Source organism: Gobius niger (genome assembly GCF_951799975.1).
Source record: "Gobius niger genome assembly, chromosome: 6".
Lineage (NCBI taxonomy): Eukaryota > Metazoa > Chordata > Actinopteri > Gobiiformes > Gobiidae > Gobius > Gobius niger.
Window position 1 is genome coordinate 25,395,221 of NC_136857.1, and position 20,205 is coordinate 25,415,425.

At 40.9% G+C, this 20,205-nt stretch overlaps 1 protein-coding gene across 1 annotated transcript in view; it reads left to right on the forward strand.

Moving 5' to 3' along the window:
• Window positions 1-1,378: 1,378 nt before the first annotated feature.
• The window catches only part of LOC306964117 (cryptochrome-1-like), a 32,045-nt gene continuing 13,218 nt past the window's right edge, over window positions 1,379-20,205 (forward strand). The window contains exons 1-8 of the mRNA XM_079558025.1: window positions 1,379-1,523; window positions 7,957-8,120; window positions 13,778-13,886; window positions 14,037-14,179; window positions 15,065-15,249; window positions 16,799-16,887; window positions 17,128-17,268; window positions 19,578-19,889. Coding sequence (XP_079414151.1) covers window positions 7,963-8,120; window positions 13,778-13,886; window positions 14,037-14,179; window positions 15,065-15,249; window positions 16,799-16,887; window positions 17,128-17,268; window positions 19,578-19,889 — 1,137 coding nt within the window. The 5' untranslated portion in view covers window positions 1,379-1,523; window positions 7,957-7,962. The remainder of the gene's footprint in view (window positions 1,524-7,956; window positions 8,121-13,777; window positions 13,887-14,036; window positions 14,180-15,064; window positions 15,250-16,798; window positions 16,888-17,127; window positions 17,269-19,577; window positions 19,890-20,205) is intronic.

Genomic DNA, 20,205 nt, shown 5'->3' on the forward strand with positions numbered 1-20,205 from the left:
TGTTTAATGTGATACAAATACTCTGCTTCCTAGTAAAAAATCCAGTCTCCTATGGCAATGGACAGCTGGTAGACTCGATGTTAGGGAACTAGGGAAGCAGAGCTCTGTATTAGATGACCTGTTAGGGAAATAAACCTTTGTGATTTAATCTTCTGAATCCTGGGTCATCTGTGCTGGTATGTGTTATTAGCTGGTAGTGTAGCGTTGTTTGTCAATAACTCTTCTTCCAGTGTTGAACACGCTTGGTGTTGTCCGACGTTTGGGTAATTAATTAGGAAGTGGACAACACAGGAGAAGGAGTGAAAAACTCCTTACTCTTCACCCTCTTTGGTCTGACGGCATCAGAGACACTTTGTTAGATATTGGGAGGCTTCACACAATTATGTAGCCATTTACCAAGTAAGCTAACGTCAACGTTAGGTCCGTACAGTTGGATACGCTTTGTCACGTTTAGTTGTAGCCAATTTATTAATCTCTTACTTGGCAAACTCTAGACTTCGTTTAAAGTTAATGTCAATGTTGGAGTTTAAATGACTTAATTGCATTTGAGCACCAACACTAGACTGCCTGATAAGGAACTAGCTAATTTCGCATTTAACAAACTTTTAAACAGTTGTACAAATAATACTCCACCAACCATGTACAACTTTTTAGAGGACAAAATTCGAATTTGTTTGAACTAGGTAACTATCCTGGTTCTATTTCACCGTGGCAAACTTGACCTAGTGAATAATCATCATGTTTTTTGCATCCAAAACTGCACCAAACCTGATACTGCAGACTCCGGCCGTGCCTCCATGGCCTCTGGTCTCCCGCTTCTTCCACGCTTCTTAAACGTGACTACTCTACATGTGATCCAGCCTGGACCAATCAGAACGCGCCATCTGAGCTGCGTCACCATTCACGTTTCACAGGCCCTGGCGCTGCGTTTGAGGCTTATCGGAAAAGACAGTTTATACTTTTCATAGTCGCAGCAATACCTGCAGACTATGAACAATACTGACGTTATCGAGGAAAATGACGGCTATCAGGCTGTGTCTAATACGAATGACACAGCACGTTGTTTAAAACGTATTATGACTTGCATTCTAACCATAAGAGGAACTTCCTGTGTAGAAATGTTTTTAAAATAGGACGATGGTTTTGCTGCGTGAGAATACAGTTCATTTTAAAACAGCTGAACCGACTACGATTGATTTTTTTTTTTTTTTACAAAGCATATATACATATTTATGTATCACTGAATGATTGCGTTTTAGACACAACATTGTAATCTGCACTTGCGTCTCGCCTAGTGTTGTTTTTAAATCCCGAACTTGAACGCAACGCTTGACCGGGGATGGAAGGCGGGGCATGCGCAGTGAGTCAAACTCTTATGAAACAAACCAGAGCAGCAGCAGTGGCAGCAGGTACACCACAGGCATACAAGAGGATCTCTCACGACTCCTACACCTCTGCACGCCGAAGAAATGCTACTTTCCTTGGGTTTGACATAAACTACACATCCCGGGAGCCAGTATACGGTAAGATCGTTGATATTCCGCTGTTTAAGCATTATATTTATTGTCAAAGTGATGCCAAACAGCGCCGCCGCTTTGCACTTACATAAGTTGCGTTCTGGTGACCCCATTTCTTGCGCTGCAAAGGTGTTGTGTCCAGTGTGTTAGGTACTACTTTCTTTGAAAAAAGATACACGAAGGCTTTGTCATAGATGGTATTGGTATTTGTGGCCATTTGTATTTGTGATTTAGGGTAATAGTTGTAGTGTTTACATTTGGAAGGCTGTACAGTCTTACGCCATGCCCAGGCAGAGGGAACAAACTGACCTAATTTCCATTTCTAGAAGTCATGCGAGGTGCCGCTCAAGTTAAGATTGGAACAATGTTTAATGTAAAATGTCAAATTGTATATTGTGTATAGCTTATATTATACTGTAGGTATGTGTGTATATGCTTTACAAGATTGTTAGGAGATTCACTTCAAAAAGTATTTCTCTACCTTTTTATCTATTGCATAAGGTAACTTTAGCATATTGCTTTTTATTTTTTATTTTTAGAAATGACAGTTTTCGGCATGGTTTTGGCGGAAATAGTATCTGGATTAAAAGTTACAGAGTGAACATTGTCAATAGAGGTCACGTTTGGAGGAGAAGGCAGAAGGAAATATAAATGGTTCGGTTGCATATTTGCATAGTGTAATCTCACATGCCTATCTAACTGCATGATCACTTGCTACAGAGTGCGGGTTTGGTGTTGCAAACAGAAGAAATTCCAAAAAGTGAATGGATTTGAACAAAAAGCCATACAGAATAATATTTTTCCATGACTGTCACACTAGTATTGATATTTCGGTGTGTGAAAAATAGGCAATGTTAGACATGAAATCACCACATTGTGAGATGTTTTATTTTAGTTGTGATAATAATTGTTTCATTTCAAGGCAATATCAAGAGATGACCAATGTGTTCCTTTTTGGTCAGGGCTTTTCCTTGTTTAGTGCTGATTTAGTCACGGATAACGTTAGACCGTTCTTTTGAATCTGTTTTGTCCATGTTTTTGTGAATCAGAAGGCTTCGCTGATGATAATTACGCTCGCTTCGTCACACATGCAAGAGCCAAGAATTTGCTCTGTGAAAATCTGTGCTTTTTGGCTATTTATGTTTCTGAGCATCTCAGATCTATTTCAGGCCAAACTGCAGATAATTCAGTTGTTCTGCCAGAGAGATTTCTTTGTTTCTCTTCTACTCTCAAAAGAAGAGAAATGGAAAGTCAGAAGGAGTTGAGTGTTGGTATTAGTAAAATAGAACTTATTTTTTGTTAAGATTGTAAAAAAAAAAAAAAAAGTCAAAATAGAGACGAAAACATGGTTGAAAATGGAACCCTAAAAGCAACAAAAACGTGATACTTTAACAATAACGCAATAATAAAGCAACGAAGTAAAAAAAAAAAAAAAAATGAACAAAAAAGCCACTAAAATGTGACAAAAGAAGCAACAAAGAAGCAACAAAAGAGCGACATAAACATGCTGGAAAAGCAACAATAACACAATTTTAAAAATGACCCAAAAGGTGGCAAAAAGTGATGAAAAACACTTTAAAAAAATGTGACAAAAAAGTTACGATGAGTTTTGTAGGTGTTACCTTTCAAATGAAGCGCCACACTGGCCTAGAGGCTGTAAGTTCTCTGGTCATTAAGCTTTTAAGATTCTGGTGATGCCGAACTGGGGATAATGCACTCGGTTAAGGCGGGGGTTACGAGGTTAAAAACATGAAAAAAGTATTGTATTTCTATAAAAAACAAATATTTAAACCTTCATTCATTTCCATCTCGTGGAGCAAAGAGCAACAATGTTTTACTCGGAGTACTGATGCTTCAAAAGTAGAAGTAAAATGTAACGCCTGATAAAACTACTTCAAGAAGATGCAGTACAAGCATTCTCCCACCAGCTTGAATTTGTTGTGTCCATGGCATCTGGTGTCTAGATTAAATAAAAAATTTAAAAAAGAACTGTTACTATTGTACAATCCAAAACACTTGTGGTGACAGTGCGTTACCCTGTCCATCCAAAGTTTAGCAGGCATTTTCAGGAAGGACATCTGGCTTCTATTCTACTAAATCTACGAAACACTTACCGTTTGTTTTGATGTTTTGTTTTGGAAGAGTTTTTTATATTGTTGTGGTTAATTTGGCCTAAAAGTGATCAAGAGCATCAAGTACATAATATGTTGTAGACAGAGTACCGCAAGGAGGAAGTTAACACTCTGACCCACTTTCACTACTGAAAACCAAAACATTTGTGTCACTTGTGAGTGTGATTGTTTGAAAATCACTATTGTGCACGCACATAACAGGCTGATGCCAGATAGTCTGTTCAGGAGGGATGATCTGCTGTGAAAACATGAGATTTCATGACACAAAATGGGAACAGCGGCATAGTTAGGGTTATAGTTTGAGTAGTACCTTTGCCAGATGTATCTGTCTGTCATCAATAATGTGTATGTCTCCTAAGTTATTTCAAATGCATGTTGTGTGAAGTTGATCTATATTGCAAATCTAACCATTGCAGTAATTGCCACTTCCAGAAAAATCACCATGAGGTTTATTTCCAAAATTGTGCAACCTTTCCAGTTGTTTTATTTTTTATCACAACTGTCGGTCTACAACTGTCCCCATGGAGCAATCTGAGTAGTGTTCTATGCAATGTGTACTTTATGCCACCAGATGATGACAAAACGCTCTTATTGTTTTGGAGACTTTATGTCCCCAAAAACCCTGGTAGTGGCCAGAATCTGATGATCTTTGGCACACTGTGAACCATCCTCTTGACAGTGAGATGATTCAGAACACATTCATTTTATGGCTGTACGGCATATTATCATTTGCAAATATGGAGGTGCCAGTATTAGCAGGGGAATACTATAGCTGTTTTTTGACTATAGTATACAATATCTGAACCCAAAACGGCTATGTATTAAATAAATTTGTTTCTTTATTAAGTTTCTATTGTGAAGTGATCATAAAATAGTTCCACTAAAGCTTACGGAGCCATTGCCTTAACTGATTGTATGTTATGGGGCTATACCATTACCACCAATTGTATTTTTCCCTTGTGAGACACAGGCCTGGAGTTGTGTTGTTTTTTTTTTTCAGTCACGTTAGCCTTTTTTTAATAATCTTGCATTTTCAACCCATTTCTCTGATTTATTTCGGCTCACAAATTGCCATCAAATCATGACCGAGCATTTCTCTTTCTGTCTTTGATGTCAGGTATAGGCTCTGTGCATGTTGTTGTTGCACTTACAGGTTTTATTAGAGAATTAGCCACTAGCTGAATGAGATCAATGTTTAAACCGTATTTAGCAGACAACAAGCAGGTGTTGGATAATTAAGTTGAGAAGTTCAGAACAACTGCTCTAAAACCTACTTTGACAATATGATCACTTTTTTAATACTTGTCCGATATCACACTTCAAGTTGAATCAATTCAGAAACAACAAATCACGCTGTAGGCCAATCAACCGCAGCTTCAGCTAAATGGGTCACTATTATTACAGACTGTCTCCATCTCGAAATGGCATGAAACCCACAGGGAACAGCTTGGTCAGTCTGGCCCTGGTCTTTTCTCCATCTGTTGGTTGTTGTTTCTGCTCCTGAGATGAACATGATCGCAGCAACACTCACACTCGCTGTGGTGTGGAGTCGATAGCTCCACGGTGAGTCAGCCGTGGGCCTGTGACTTCTCTCTCCTTGGCCACACGGTCCCCAGCACATGTCACTGGGGTTGAGTTTAGCAGGACCGGACAGGCAGGTGGCTGAGGTCAGGGGAACTGGGTGTCTCTTATCAATAAGCATGTCCCACTTTCCAGCACGGGAAAGTGGGACATGCTGTCCTTCCACCAGTGGAAAGATAGTTTAAGTCAAATACTTAACAGGACATGGAGTGCTATGCTGTAACTTTAGCTGCACAGAATACTTTGGAAATTGTCCTTAAAATTGTGGATTTACAATTATTATTATTATATAGAAAATTATTGTCTGTAACTAAAAGGCCTTATCTCTTCCTGACACACCAGAGGATGGAGAATAAACTCCATTTAATCACTAAAAAACTGTAGAAGTCATGTGTGATTGTCATCTTGCATTGTCTATGCCTTGTGAATGATTTTTCCGGCACACGTCAATTACATGACCCCATTGTCAGGTCTGTTGCATTTACTGAAATCTTGTGATCCAACTGACCTAGGAGTGTATTAGAGCTGGTACAATGTTTTCCTTGTGCACTATAATACAGTACGTCTTGTGTACATGTATCGATTAGGGCTGCATGCTTTTCATTACCGTTAAAGCAGTACTAAGTAACTTATTTACCTTAATAAATCCTTTCAGTAGTCCCTGTGGGGGTAATACAAGTGTTTATGGGATGATTGGAGGGTCTTTCATCTCCCCCGGTGTCTCTGGCCAGAAAGCCATGTTTGCAACTTGACTGCCCCCGGTGCGAAGAAAGCAATACACACTAATGGAATCACGAAGAAGAAGCTAGCATGCTAACGGGCAAAGCTAACTGCAGGTTAACGTCACTTTAAACAGTATTTACAGCCAAGTTTGAGTGAAAAAAAAATATTTCTATTGTATAATTGGATGTACAGTAACCCTCTGTCCCTTCGCCTTTCCTGTCAGTGTAGTATTTACTCTCCAAGACAATTAATAAATTAAAAAATCGTAACTTGCTACTACACCTGCAGTTGCGCTTATGGCCTCTATGGGGAAGAGTTACTTAGTACTGCTTTAACCGAGGATTAATTCTCGGTTAACCATTAATGTGCGTGCTAGCACCCCCGGTGTACCCGAAAGGGGAATTTCATTTTTTACACCGTTATTATATGGCTGGAACACATTTTGAAACTAGATTAATTTATAGAAATGAAACGCCGTGGTAATTACAGAGCAGTAAATGGTGAACACTGACTTTTGTGTTCGTGGCCCGTGAGCAAGGCATTTTAATAGTATTTGAGTTTATTTTGCCTGCAGTCCTTTAGCACGCCTTTTTAGAAACATTGTCGGAAGAAACAAGTCATTCATACGTCCAATAACATTCATCTCCACCCCTTTTTAACAATAAAGAAGAGAAAGATGTGTTGTGCTTGTTTACCTAGCAACCTCTTTAGTGATGCCCGGGTGTTGCCTGTTGAGCTGGTGCAACAACAAGCATGTACTTGAAGACGTATCCAAGCGCTGCAAAGCAATACTTGCATTTTGACCCGTCGTTCTCGTTGTACAGTGCACCCACTCTGTGCTTTTTTTGGCCCGCATCATATTGAAAACTAGCTAGCCATGGGATGGACTACTTCTCGTGGGCAAATGCTCTGGCGGTCTCTGGGTGTGGAAAAATGTATTACAAAATTAATACATTGTCAAACACTATAACGTCATTAAAACAGTTTCCAAGCTATTGTTCAAAACTAGTGTTCATATACTTTTCCCTATCCTGTTTAAATTCCCCTCATACAAACACATAACCGATAGTTCGGCGCGTGTTGCTCATGTTCTTGTCTGGATCTGTCTTGGCTGTGATTTGGAGCTCTGTTTTCTTTTCTTGGTGCCGCCTCGTCTGTTGGCTCAGGACCGTGCGTGGATGTATTGTTTTGCTCTACTTCTCTACTTTCTGAATGCGTCAGAGCACAGATTTCAATTTGAGTCATCTTGTAAACTGTGCCAATATCCTGCAGTGCCCAAAGGCAGAACAATCAGCATAATGATCAGTTTGCTTCGATACACGATGAGAGATTTTTCTTTTAATAATCAAGATGCACTTTTAAATACTGCTAAATAGTTACATGATCATTTTCCATTTGGTAACTGTCTCATTCCGATTGTTTTTTTTTTTCTCATTGCGCACACTCTTGCAGCGCTAATCAGCTGTAAAATCTTTGTTCTAGCGAGTGTTTTTACAGATAGTACCACCAAAAACACGAGCGTACTGGCCTACAAATCCCCATGAGTCACTGCAGGATGGCGCTAGTTAATTAAGTATTTAAAGCAAGACAAATTATTCACGTCTTCATGCTGATGTATATAACCCATTACACATATTGACATGAGCTTTTTTTTTTTCTTTAAAAATGGCAAGAAATGTGCAGCTGTTGGATAATTATTTACTACAGCATATATTGAACTTTTCACGGGAGACTTTGGTTTTATAAATGTAGATGTTTTAGCCTTGGAGCTAAATGCTAATGCTAATTTGACGAATGATGAACAATGTTAATGTATTGCCGCAATCTGAACTTTTTACTAAACAACCTCGACCTGACGTCAGTTAAAGTTTTTTCAGTCTTATTTAATTTATTTTTATTTTTATTTACGTTGCCAGATTTACGTTAATACAGACGGACAGGAAGTTGGTCAAAAATGTTCCGTATTTACTAACTTGTGTATTTATTTGTCTGTGTCTGTGCAGTGAACCATGGCTCCAAATTCCATCCACTGGTTCAGAAAGGGGCTGCGTCTCCATGACAACCCAGCCCTCCAGGAGGCGGTCCGAGGGGCGGGCACTGTGCGCTGCGTCTACTTCCTGGACCCTTGGTTCGCCGGCTCCTCCAACGTCGGGGTTAACAGGTGGAGGTAAAATCCACCGCTCATGTACAGCATAGGCCACTTTCAAAGCTCTTTCAAAGCTCTTTCAAAGCTCTTTCAAAGCTCTTTCAAAGCTCTTTTTGGAAGTGGCTCAAGTTGCTGCGCGACAGTAAAGGCGCGATAAATTAATCAACCTACAGTTGGTTTTTTAATTGACTCAAATTGCACTGATAGCAAATAAGATTGGCAAATAATTGTCTCCCTGAGAGGGATGCACATTTTATTAGTTTTCTTTTTTTATTAATTGGTCTATTTTGAAAACTATTATGAATTATTTGTTGACGTCCTTGTACATCTCAGCCCATTAAGGATAAGCTGAGCTCAAAATGCAACGAGATATCAACATTTTCTAAAGAGGACCCTTCATATGTCCTTGAAGTCAGTTGCCACATTTTGTTGACTTGGCTCAATTCTCAGATGGACCATATCTTTACCCCTCAATACAACAAAACAATTACTTGTTAGTGTCTTCTTTAATTAATCGATTAATTATGAGCCCCCCTACCCCTTGAGGTCTTATTTTGAATAATTCCTGCCTATCCTGTAGTTTTGACCTTGACCCTTTTGAACTTTCATATTAATAAATACACAAAAGAATGAATCGTTACTGTTTTATGTAACCTTCTTTATTTTTCAATAACTGCATCTCCCGGTCGGCAGTGGGCGGCCTTCAGCCTGCTTGCGTTTTATGCTCTTTATATTCCTCGATCATGTAACGTCCAGAAATTAGGTCAGTTTTTAAGTACTTTTATATAAAAGACAACCCAAACGGAAGTGCCCAGGGGAGTTCAGTCAGACGAGCAAACAAAGTACTTACGAGATCCGTCCTAGCCTCGTGGAGCGAGCGTCGGCTGCTTCACGTGACTCCACCTGTACATCGTCTCATCTTCTCCACAGGTGACAAAAATCGATATCTCCCCAAGGTCTAACAAGAATAGCATCGTAGCAGAGATTCAGTGGTGAACCGCACGTGAGCAGGCTCAAAAGTAACAGATCAAATTCTGCCGTATTGTGGCTTGTACCAATTATTCGCAATTTCAGGTTTTATGATCATTTTAAAATGAAACGTCGGCATCACGGCTACTTATCAACTATGGCTTGTCATTTGGCTAGAATTAGGTTATTCTGTACACAAGTAGATGAAGATTTAATGGTCAGACTAACGGAAGTGTGAGGTATGTACATTTCCTTCAGTGCGAGTGAAGACAGATTACTTTCCTATTGGGTCGCGTAGCAATGGTGTTGAAAAATGAAGGCAATGGATTTGTTGTTAGTATCGTGTCAATCCTGTAAAATGAACAGGAGGTGTCGTGCTGTGGGAGCCAGGCTAATGAGAGAGTTAGTCAGTCTTTCTTGTTCTAAGTTGGCTTGTTTAGTGCTATCATTTTTAGATAAAATTTTTTGACCTAACCCTCCATATGTTTTTGGGTCAATGGGTGGAAACCAGAATTCCAGGAGGACGGGAAACAGAACATGCAAAAAATCCACACGATAACGCCCCACACAGTTGCTCCCACACCTGTAGCTTATAGCCACGTGCCTTATCCAATTATCTACTGGCTTTGAACTTGGTCCTGTTTTAAAATGAGCAAACCACAACCTGTGTTGTTTTATAACCCCTCCATTTAGACGTCGACCTTCATACATCTCCACTCATCCGTATGGTTTGTAGCCGACGTAACCGCTCACCTGTTTGTCCCACTTATAGTGCTCTCGGCGCATGTCACGTGTAGAGTGTTTTTGATGCAGGCCTTGACAATAATCTGAAACGTAATGCAAGTACCATACTAGCTCGATGGCTGCAAAAGATCGTGACATAGTTATGAGAATGATAGAATTCTTAGTGAATCAATGGCTTCTCTTTCCAGCTGCGAGAACCTTTGTCTTCATGGGTTGGGTTCAATAGGTAAGGATTTGGGCAAGTTTGGGGGGAAAGGGATGGAATAAATATCCCGGCCCGGATACTACAAGACAATAGACACATTTTTATTTTCAATTTACAATAATGTTTTGCAGGATCACTTACCTTGAGCGCCTGTTAACCTGCTCCACACTTAGCTTCAATTGACCAGCAGATGTGTTTCCGAGGAGAGCGCTTGTACAGCTCCTTGCTTAGCTCCCGAGATCAGAAGACATTAAGGTGGCGACATCATGTTGCGACTTTGCTCCGTCTGATAAAATCCCACTGCTGAATCCAGAAAACGACATTTCGATTTACTGAAATAGTTGATGGTTATTTCAATAATCAATTATTTGTTGATTTAACAGTTTTTCCAGCCTGACTTTTAAATGCTGCGAGGCACAGGCATAAAAGCTGTTCATTCAGTCCATGGCTGTGTACAATGTACTTGTCATGCAAGGACAACTGTCGAGGGAACAACACAAACTTTTGCTTCGTAACATTAGCTCGGACAATATGATTAATATTACAGCAATACGCCTTTATCGCGATAGCAAGTACTGATACTTTAAAACTTGGATGCTTTCAATGCTTTTTAAAAGTAATATTTCTTCAGGAACACTTTTAACACTTTTGTTAAAACTACATTTTTCTGTATTGCCCTTTATACTCTTAACACTTCAGAAAATAGAATTTGTGTTTTCTTTTTCAAACGTTTCACAATATACAATGTATTGCAATACAGAAGTATCATGATATGTATTGTATCGTCCCTCCCAACCTTAATATCAACCAATCATTACAAAGCGTGAAAATATCTATATATTTTCCTTTAACTTGTTCTGTCATCTTAGGTTTAGGGTTAGTTATTTTCTCCAATTATGCATATCCAAATCTCAAAGTGTATTTACCTGAGAGCTCACAGCCCATTGCCAGTGTGATTTGAAAACCAAGACCTTCTAGTTTCTAGAAATATGTGTAAGATCTAATAAGTAAAAAAACAATTTATCCTAATCCTAACCCCTGACCCTAAACCTGACCCCCTTTTTGTTCAGTAGTGAAATGAGATGAGGTTTTGTCTTCCACGTAAAACGTGCCAATGAACTCATTCCTGTGAAGAAGTGAAGAACTGGGATATGTTAGGAATGAGTTTAAACGTTTGCTTCCGTCATTGACGCAGAATCAAATATTGGACCTTTTAAGTGAAAATATCCACAGTTGTTGTCTGTATCTCAAGTGTCCATCTTTCATCGACTGACCTCGCAAAGCTTTTTGCCGTTATGTGATTATAAAACATTTAATGGCTTTCTGCACTTCAGTTTCAGCACCGCTATTGTATTCCCTCTTCCCTGCAGAGCTAGAGAAAGAGACAGAAAAATGGTTATATATGTGTGAGTGTATCCTCATGTGAGCCAGTATCGAGGTCACTAGGCTAAGGGATTGTGCGCACAGATGTAGGGCAGTACAGTTATATAAGGCGCACAAGTATGACGCAGCAACATCAGGCGGACGCTGCCGCAGATGCATGAAGATGGAGAGAATACTGGAAGTGCGCAGTGATTCACATACACGCCACACGCCTGTAGCAAACATGATGACATTCAAATGAGCGACGTGCTTGAGCTGGTGCGACGGGATTGAAAGGATTAGTGCACGTGAGCTCGCATGCTGGCCGGACGATGAGCTTTGTTTTTACTGAAATTAAAAGAGCCGTCAATGTAAAAGGCAAAAGAAAAGGCAGAACAATGATGAATCCAAGTGAAAGCCTGTGATCTTTAGTTTCAAACAGTGGTACTTGGGCTTCTTTAGGTCATTATCAGCATCATCTGCAATTTTAGATTCAAGATTAGTTAGGGATTATTAATGTTTTAGTAATGCATTTAGGTCAGGTGTTTTGTTTCTGTTTTCATAATTTATTGCAGGACGTGTGCATTTTAGACACTTTAAAGATAAGATAATAAAAAAAATGGGGATTTGGTTAAAACATTTGAGAAAAACAATCTCATCTGTTGTTTATTCTATTTCTATTTTCTTGAAAAAAAAGGTGCCAAACGAGCGCAGCAAGTGTGACTCCATTTGCCACCATTCTTTTTACAACTTTTATTCATCCAGCTTTCATTTCTTCATACATTGTAGACATTTCCATTCAGAAACTCCCTCACCTCCATTGAGGAAAAAATCCCCCGCCCCCCTCTGTCTGTCTCTCTCTCTCTCCCCGACAGCAGAGGTCATTTGGCGCGTGCCGGAGTAGAACGGCACGTGCCCAAGTAGAGCTAGCTGCCTGTGTTCCATGGGGATTGGGAGCACCCGGGGCTTTAGCGCGCCACAGACGGCGGGACAGGGTCGAGCTGTCCCGCTAACGATCAGGTCAGACAGTACAGGCCGCACTGAAGTCTACGCCCACAACCACAGGTGGCTCGATTCACTGTGGAGGTTGAGAGCTACAGGCTACAGACCGGCATGAGAGTGCAAAAAGTTAGCCCAGCCGGGTCCAAGCGAGTGTTCGTTCAGCTTTTAGCAGTGAATAGAGTTGCATTAACCTCGTAACCCGGGCACATTTTCTCCAGTTCAGCGTTACCCAAATCTAAAAGCTCCTCTACTGGAGCTTACAGCCTATAGGCCAGAGTGACGCTTCATTCGAAAGCGTGTTGTCACTTTTTCGCTGTGTTTTTCATCGCTATTTCATAACTTTTTGTCACCTGTTTTGCTGCATTTTCGCCACTTTTTTTGACGCTTTTTCGTCGCGTTTTTTGTCGCTTGTTATGCTGCATTTTTTCCCCACTTTTTTGCTGCGTTGTCGCTTTTTCGTTGCCTTTTTGGTGACAGTTTTGTTGCTTTCTCATTGCGTTTTTGTTGCTCCTTTGATGCTTTTTTTTGCTGCAGTTTTAATCCTCATTTACATCTTGTTTTTTGTCGCTATTTTGCTGTGTGTTTTCAAGGAGCTTTTAGATTTCGGGTAAAGTCGAACTGGAGAAAATGAGCTCGGTTAAACAACAAAACCGACCTCATGAAAGGTTCAGCAGCTTGGCCCTATTCCTGACCTCGAGTAAAGCAAAAAGAGTCAAAACGACCCGCTCAGATAGACCTCGGTGACAATTATGGCGTGTTATGTTCACAGTCGTCATTCCCTAAACCATAAACACAAGTGTGCGTCACGAGTTACCTTGAAATGTTGAAAGTCTCTGCGTGCTCTACTGGTTGTGATAACTAATAAGCTGTAATTGCGTCCAGCGATATCTTCCTATGTGAGCAAACTTAGGCTGTGTTCAGACTTAAGTGCGATCTTCCTCATAAAGCGATAAGGTTGTACATGTGTTGGCTCTGATCCAATGTGACGTTGGCATATGAATGAAGTAGATTTCACACACACACAAAAACAACAGATTTGAGCATTGCGACTTTACCGTAACTTTGTAGTAAATGGTCAAACTGTGCGACTTGACAGCCTTGAGTCTCAGGGTCCCTTTAATGGGCCTTGCTCTGACGCCGCAGGCAAGTAATAATACAACAACATCATTTCAGGGAGACAGCGTTTTGTCCGTAATCATTGCTCCAAAATTTGACGGGGGCAATCTTCTCCCGGGGAGGTGAAACACGTCACCAAGTCTAAATGCCTCCCATCTTTCGCCTCATTTGCCTCTACTTTAGAGATGTCGGATGGAGCACTGGTGAACAGCTTCACTTTTGGGTTCGCAAAGTAACCACTGAATGATACTTACCATGTTTATTCTTCTTTGTTCTGCAGGTTTCTCCTACAGTGTCTTGAGGACCTGGATGCCAACTTAAGGAAGCTGAACTCGCGCCTTTTTGTGATCAGGGGCCAACCAGCAAACGTGTTCCCAAGGCTCTTTAAGGTAAGAAATAAGCTTCATGCGCTATTCTGTTCTATGGGCGAACGCTGTACTAATTTAGTCACTGCCACCAACTAAATATGGTGCAGATAATGTAAACATTTTGCACAAAGTACATAAAATGTGTGTGTGTGTGAATGTGTGTGTGTATAGGAATGGAAAATCAGCCGTCTGACCTTTGAGTACGACTCGGAGCCATTTGGGAAAGAGCGCGACGCAGCCATAAAGAAGCTGGCCATGGAGGCAGGAGTGGAGGTCAACGTCAAGACATCGCACACCCTCTACGACCTGGACAAGTACGAGCCACTCGAGCCTCGCATGCATTTAGCAAAGCGGTCGTGAAAGTGTGGGACATAGTTTTTATCAAAATATAGCTTTCTCTTTATAGATGTTTCCAACAGAACCTAGTGACCTAAAGAAATGAACAAACGTCCAGCCGATTTCCATGCGCGCTCAGTTTCATTTCCGGTTTTACCATAACATGACAATCGTAGCTGCACGTGGTTCTTTTGGGACTCTTCCTTCATTATAAACGAGTCATCTAAACAAATGAACAAACCTACCATGTTCTCGCACAGTTTCACTTTCATTTTTACCACAACATGACAGACGGAGCTGCACATGGTTCTTTTGGGACTCTTCTTTTGGTAGCGTCATGCAGTTATCACACAAAAATGTATTATTTATATGTACATGTATGTAATTTGACCCCCGCACATTGGACTATTGGACCTACCGCTGATTTTATGTGATTTTGGGGTGGATGGACGCTGTTCTTTTACCGTTCGGTTAGTCTTGACATCACTACTGTCAACCATAGCTTTGATAATGGGGAGATCAAGATTTTATTAAAGTGATAGACTGTAAGTTTGCAAAGTGAGGAGCGATAGAGTGAAATTTGAAAGGAAGCAACCAAATTCCTCTCCTATTTAACCACAAAGCTCCTCCCCCGCTCTCCTGATTGGCCCTGACAGGATTGTTCACAGGTAAAGCTCGTCTCATTGGTCAACGCGGGAGGATGCTAGACTCTGATTAGTTGCTGAAATCCGGGAAGGAGGGATTTTACAAAAAAGTTATATATATTATTACCTACTTAACATCAAAAGTACTCATTTTAAAGGAGATGTGCTGGTTTGAGTGAGGTGTGAAAGAGGGCACGACTAAAATCTTTTCTTCCGCAGGATCATCGAGCTGAACGGTGGCCAGCCTCCCCTGACCTACAAGCGTTTCCAGACCCTGATCAGTCGAATGGACCCCCCGGAGATGCCCGTGGAGACCCTCTCGGACGCTCTGATGGGCCGCTGTGTCACGCCCGTCGCAGACGACCACGGGGACAAGTACGGGGTGCCGTCTCTGGAGGAGCTCGGTGAGAACGCAAACGCACCTCTGCAAACTAAAGATCCCTAAAGCGTGTGGTTTTGTTGTTTAAGAAATGATGACAATGTTTTCGAATCTGTAGCGGCGGCAGACCAGTTATTGCGTATGGAGGACTAAAACCATTTATTATTTTGCCAGTTTTAGCCCTCCATAGTTTGATTTGGTTCAAACTACTCCCTTGTATTAGCTTATCTGAGGTTCTCAAACTTTTCACACCAAGTGCCACCTTGAGCACAACCAAAAACAAATGACTTTTCCTACACAGATATTGGGTCGGTTGATGTTTGATTTCTTGACCTTCGATCGTTGCTCTAAGCCTTGGCTGCAGTTAACTGCCTTGAACCGTTAAGTGGTTCCGATTTAGCCTTAAGTCCATCTCTTCCCAGCCTTCTCTATCGGATTATTTGGCTCCATTCACCTGCTGAGAGTTTCCATTCCCACTAAAGTTCTTATCACCTGGAGCTTGTGTGTCCCAACTGTTCATTCAGAAACGTCTCCTTATGGTCTTAGAGTCAACTCGTGCCACCGGGGGGGGAAAAAAAGAATTAAAATTATAATGCAACTGGTTTCTTGTGCTACATCGATATGTATTTCCCCTTTCCTTTAAAAAAATGTACAAATATATACAAAAATAAGAAGCAGTCTAGTCAATCACTTTCATAACTCGTCTTGCTTTCATACATTTCCCTCATCATTCCCTCAAAAAATGATTTACTAGCCGATTAAAAAGACATGTTTTTTTTAGCAGTCTGATTGCCAAAGTGATCAGGAGTCGGAGTCAATGTTCTTCTTTTTTTCTTTTTTTTTCCCAATCTGAAATAGTTCCAGGTACCCCCTGCTAGGTCCTCAAGTGCCCACCAGGGGTCCCCGTCGGCTCAAATAAATCATTTCCCCTACTGTTTCCCTCCCATTTCTTTCTGTATTGTTTTCTTTTCTTCCTTTTTACCACAAATTCTCCACAATATTCCCCATTTTCTACACATCGCTGAGAGAGAATGAACTGGATATTGTACATGTTTGCACATCCTTCACACATTATTGTCCGGTTCGCATTTCTATTTTTAAAGTTTTTTTTTAATGGCCCTGCTGAAAGTTTCCGTGAACATTTGCTCGTCCATTCACTTAAGTTTCCAAGCATCTGGACCCGTCTATTTGCAGACTCTGGCCAGTGTTAAAGTAGCATTAGTGTAAGTGCTTAACTTAATCTTAGCTCTTTACAGCCCCGAAATGGCTCCGTTCATTCACAACAGGAGGAGGTTCATTCTTAAAAAAGCTGCCGCCATATGCTGCCGACACCTGGACGCCCAAAAAACATGGACTCACTTCATCCCTTTAAGGCCAGCCATGTAGGGTAGTATTTAAAAAAAAAAAGAAAAAAAGAAAGCAAGTACAAGTCACAGAAAAATGCTAACACACTATGCTACAAATTGGAGATGGAGAAAATGCTGAGATGGTTCCAGGACCTTTAGTTTGTTTACTGCTAAATGCGTTTTGTATTAAAACATTTTGGTACAATTTATACCTTTTTTTCTCCGCAGGCTTTGACATCGAGGGCCTGCCTACCGCTGTGTGGCCTGGAGGGGAGACAGAGGCTTTGACGAGGATAGAACGCCATCTAGAGAGAAAAGTCAGTACTGCACCCTCTGATGGTAGACATAACAGTGGAACTGAACTTGAAGCTAACAAATCTCCAACAAAAACAAAACCTTCTTTATTTAATTGTAGCGTTTTGGTGTTTGTCATGCAACACAGAACACACTGCACTTTTTCGTATTTAATTGATTTCAGACTTGTCACGCAAATGTCTTTGTGCAGTTTAGTTCAACATCCAATAAAATTATGGTCTGAACTCTCCTCTGTGTCGTAGGCGTGGGTGGCCAACTTTGAGCGTCCCAGGATGAATGCCAACTCGCTGCTGGCCAGTCCCACCGGCCTGAGCTCCTACCTGCGCTTCGGCTGCCTCTCCTGCCGCCTCTTCTACTACAAACTCACCGACCTCTATCGCAAGGTAGACACACACACCAATGAGCTTTATGCTGTGAACTCACACGGCACTAGTTCACATTCTATCTATTACCTATTTTTCAGCTCTTAACCCCTCAACCGAGTGCTTTTTGTCTAGTTCAGCTCTACCCAAATCTGAAAGGTTACAGCCTACAGGCCAGAGTAACGCCTCGTTCGAAAGCTAAGACCTACAAAACTCATCTAAATAGCTTTTTTCCCTGACTTGAAGTGACTTTTTTGTTGCGTTTTTGTCACTTTTTCATCATTTTTTTCATCACTTTTCTATCATCACGTTTTCGTCGCTCTTTTGTTTCATTTTAATCCTCGTTCTCGTGTCATTTCTGTTGCTATTTTGACACTGTTCTCAAGAAGCCTTTAGATTTGGGTTAATCCAAACTGGAGAAAATGTGCTTGGTTCAGATGGGGGGTTAAAAGAAACATAATTCACATTTTAACCTTTTTTCAAACACAAGTAAGTGATGCATGACCTACTCACTGAAAATAGATTGATACTCCAGTGTCAGTGGCAGGTTACATCACTGACAAACATTTAAGGTTAAAATCTATTACTTTAACCTTAAATGATAGTGTTTGGTCCAAGTGTTTATATGTGCAGTGCTGCCCTCTACTGTCCGGACTTGTTCTTGGCACTCTATTGACTGGGAAAGCAATGGAGCGCTGCAAACTCAAATACACAACGACGACATCATCAAAAGTATCAATATTGGCATAAAAAGCAACGGTGTCTCAACATGCCGTTATAATTCACAATGTATCAACAAATAGAGATAATGGCTCACCCCTAGTGTTAAAGGAATAGGCCACCGTTTTTATATACGAAGATATGTTCTTACCTAACCTTAGTCGTGTTAATATATCCCCGTCTGGTCTTTGTCCGTGCGCTCTGTCACGCAAACGGAGCACATACGCAGCCTCTCCCACATGTCATATAGCTCCAAAAAAGCTCACGATAGAAGCTACCAAGCTCTTCCACGTGTTCCCTATTTAAATAAACTTACGTGAAGTGTTTTCATGCGAAGTATATTTACACAGAAATGTAACATGTCGATTTTATAAGCAAATAAAAAGGGGGACTATATTGTGAGGCGTAATGATACGAGTAGCAAAACTCCTAAAGGTTATTGACGGAAGTGAGCGGGGGAAGTCTTTAGGAGTTACTGCGCGGACGTTTTGCTACTCGTATCATTACGCCTCACAATATAGTCCCCCTTTTTATTTGCTTATAAAATCGACATGCTACATTTCTGTGTAAATATACTTCGCATGAAAACACTTCACGTAACTTTATTTAAATAGGGAACACGTGGAAGAGCTTGGTAGCTTCTATCGTGAGCTTTTTTGGAGCTATATGACATGTGGGAGAGGCTGCGTATGTGCTCCGTTTGCGTGACAGTGCGCACGGACAAAGACCAGACGGGGATATATTAACACGTCTAAGGCTAGGTAAGAACATGTCTTAGTATATAAAAACGGTGGCCTATTCCTTTAAAAACAAACCAAAGAAAAGGCTATATTCCAGATTACAGGCCTAGTATTGCTGGATAATACTGTATAATAGCTGTGTTTCTTTCCTTATGCACTGATTACTTCACGAGCAATGTAATCCAGCTTCCTCGGCGGCATATAATGTAAACAGGAAAATACTATTGTGATTTTTTTTTTCCAATAAATGTATAATAATGAGCTGGCACAAGTTTCTCAAAGTGCTACACTGTAGTCATTATTCATTCACTCCACACTCTTTTTCAAATTTGTTGTGTCTAGGGGTGAAAGGTCGATAAAATGTACATTTCTGATTTTTAATCTGAGTTTGTTGCGAATGGGAGCAATTTGTAGTTTGCGATAAATTCTTCGTAAAGATTGCGGCTCCGCTGCAAACAAACCGTAAAACATAGCAAAAAGATTTGGATAACTTTTGATGAGTGATTTTGAGCTCATTTGGTGAAACGCCCTAAGAGGAGTTTGTTAAAATGCGATGTCACCAGAGGTGTGTTTTCGTGTGCTCCATACACCTTGGTAGATTACAATAGGCCCTTGCGACGCCAGGCCGCTCAGGCCTAAAAACATTTCTGATGGTTTGCAAAAATATCGCTTTATTATCGTCCTAGCAAGAAAGTCCCAAAACCTTGAGATTTTCATTTTTGATATAGCCCTGTGACAATAAATAGTCTCAATATTTATAAAGTGCTTGGTCACCACCAGGCACTCTAAATCCTTTTCTCACTTCATTATCCTACAACGGTTGAAATGTTGAACCATTTGCTCTAACATGTCGTGTCCTCTTCCATCCAGGTGAAGAAGAACAGCTCCCCTCCACTCTCCCTCTACGGCCAGCTGCTTTGGCGCGAGTTCTTCTACACGGCCGCCACCAACAACCCGCGCTTCGACAAGATGGAGGGCAACCCCATCTGCGTGCGCATACCGTGGGACCGGAACCCTGAGGCGCTAGCCAAATGGGCCGAGGCGAAGACTGGGTTCCCCTGGATCGACGCCATCATGACCCAGCTGCGGCAAGAGGGCTGGATCCACCACTTGGCCCGACACGCCGTGGCCTGCTTCCTGACCCGAGGAGACCTGTGGATCAGCTGGGAGGAGGGCATGAAGGTACAGATCCACAGAGGGGGTTTTACCTAGGGCGGGCGATACCGGTACTTTAACGGTACTTGGTTTTCGATACTGATACCTTAACGTTACTTTTTCCAATACCTATATTAAAATATTTGTCATATAGAACCAAAAAACACAGTAATGATAATTTATTCCTTTTCCTTCCATTTCATTTGTTTTATATTTGTGTTTATTTGAGGTGAAACAACCAAGAAACAAAAGGGTGGAAAAAAACATTCACATTCAGCAAATTTTCCATATTTTTTCCACATATTTCCCTAACACCCATTTCCCCCCAAATTTTTTCCACATT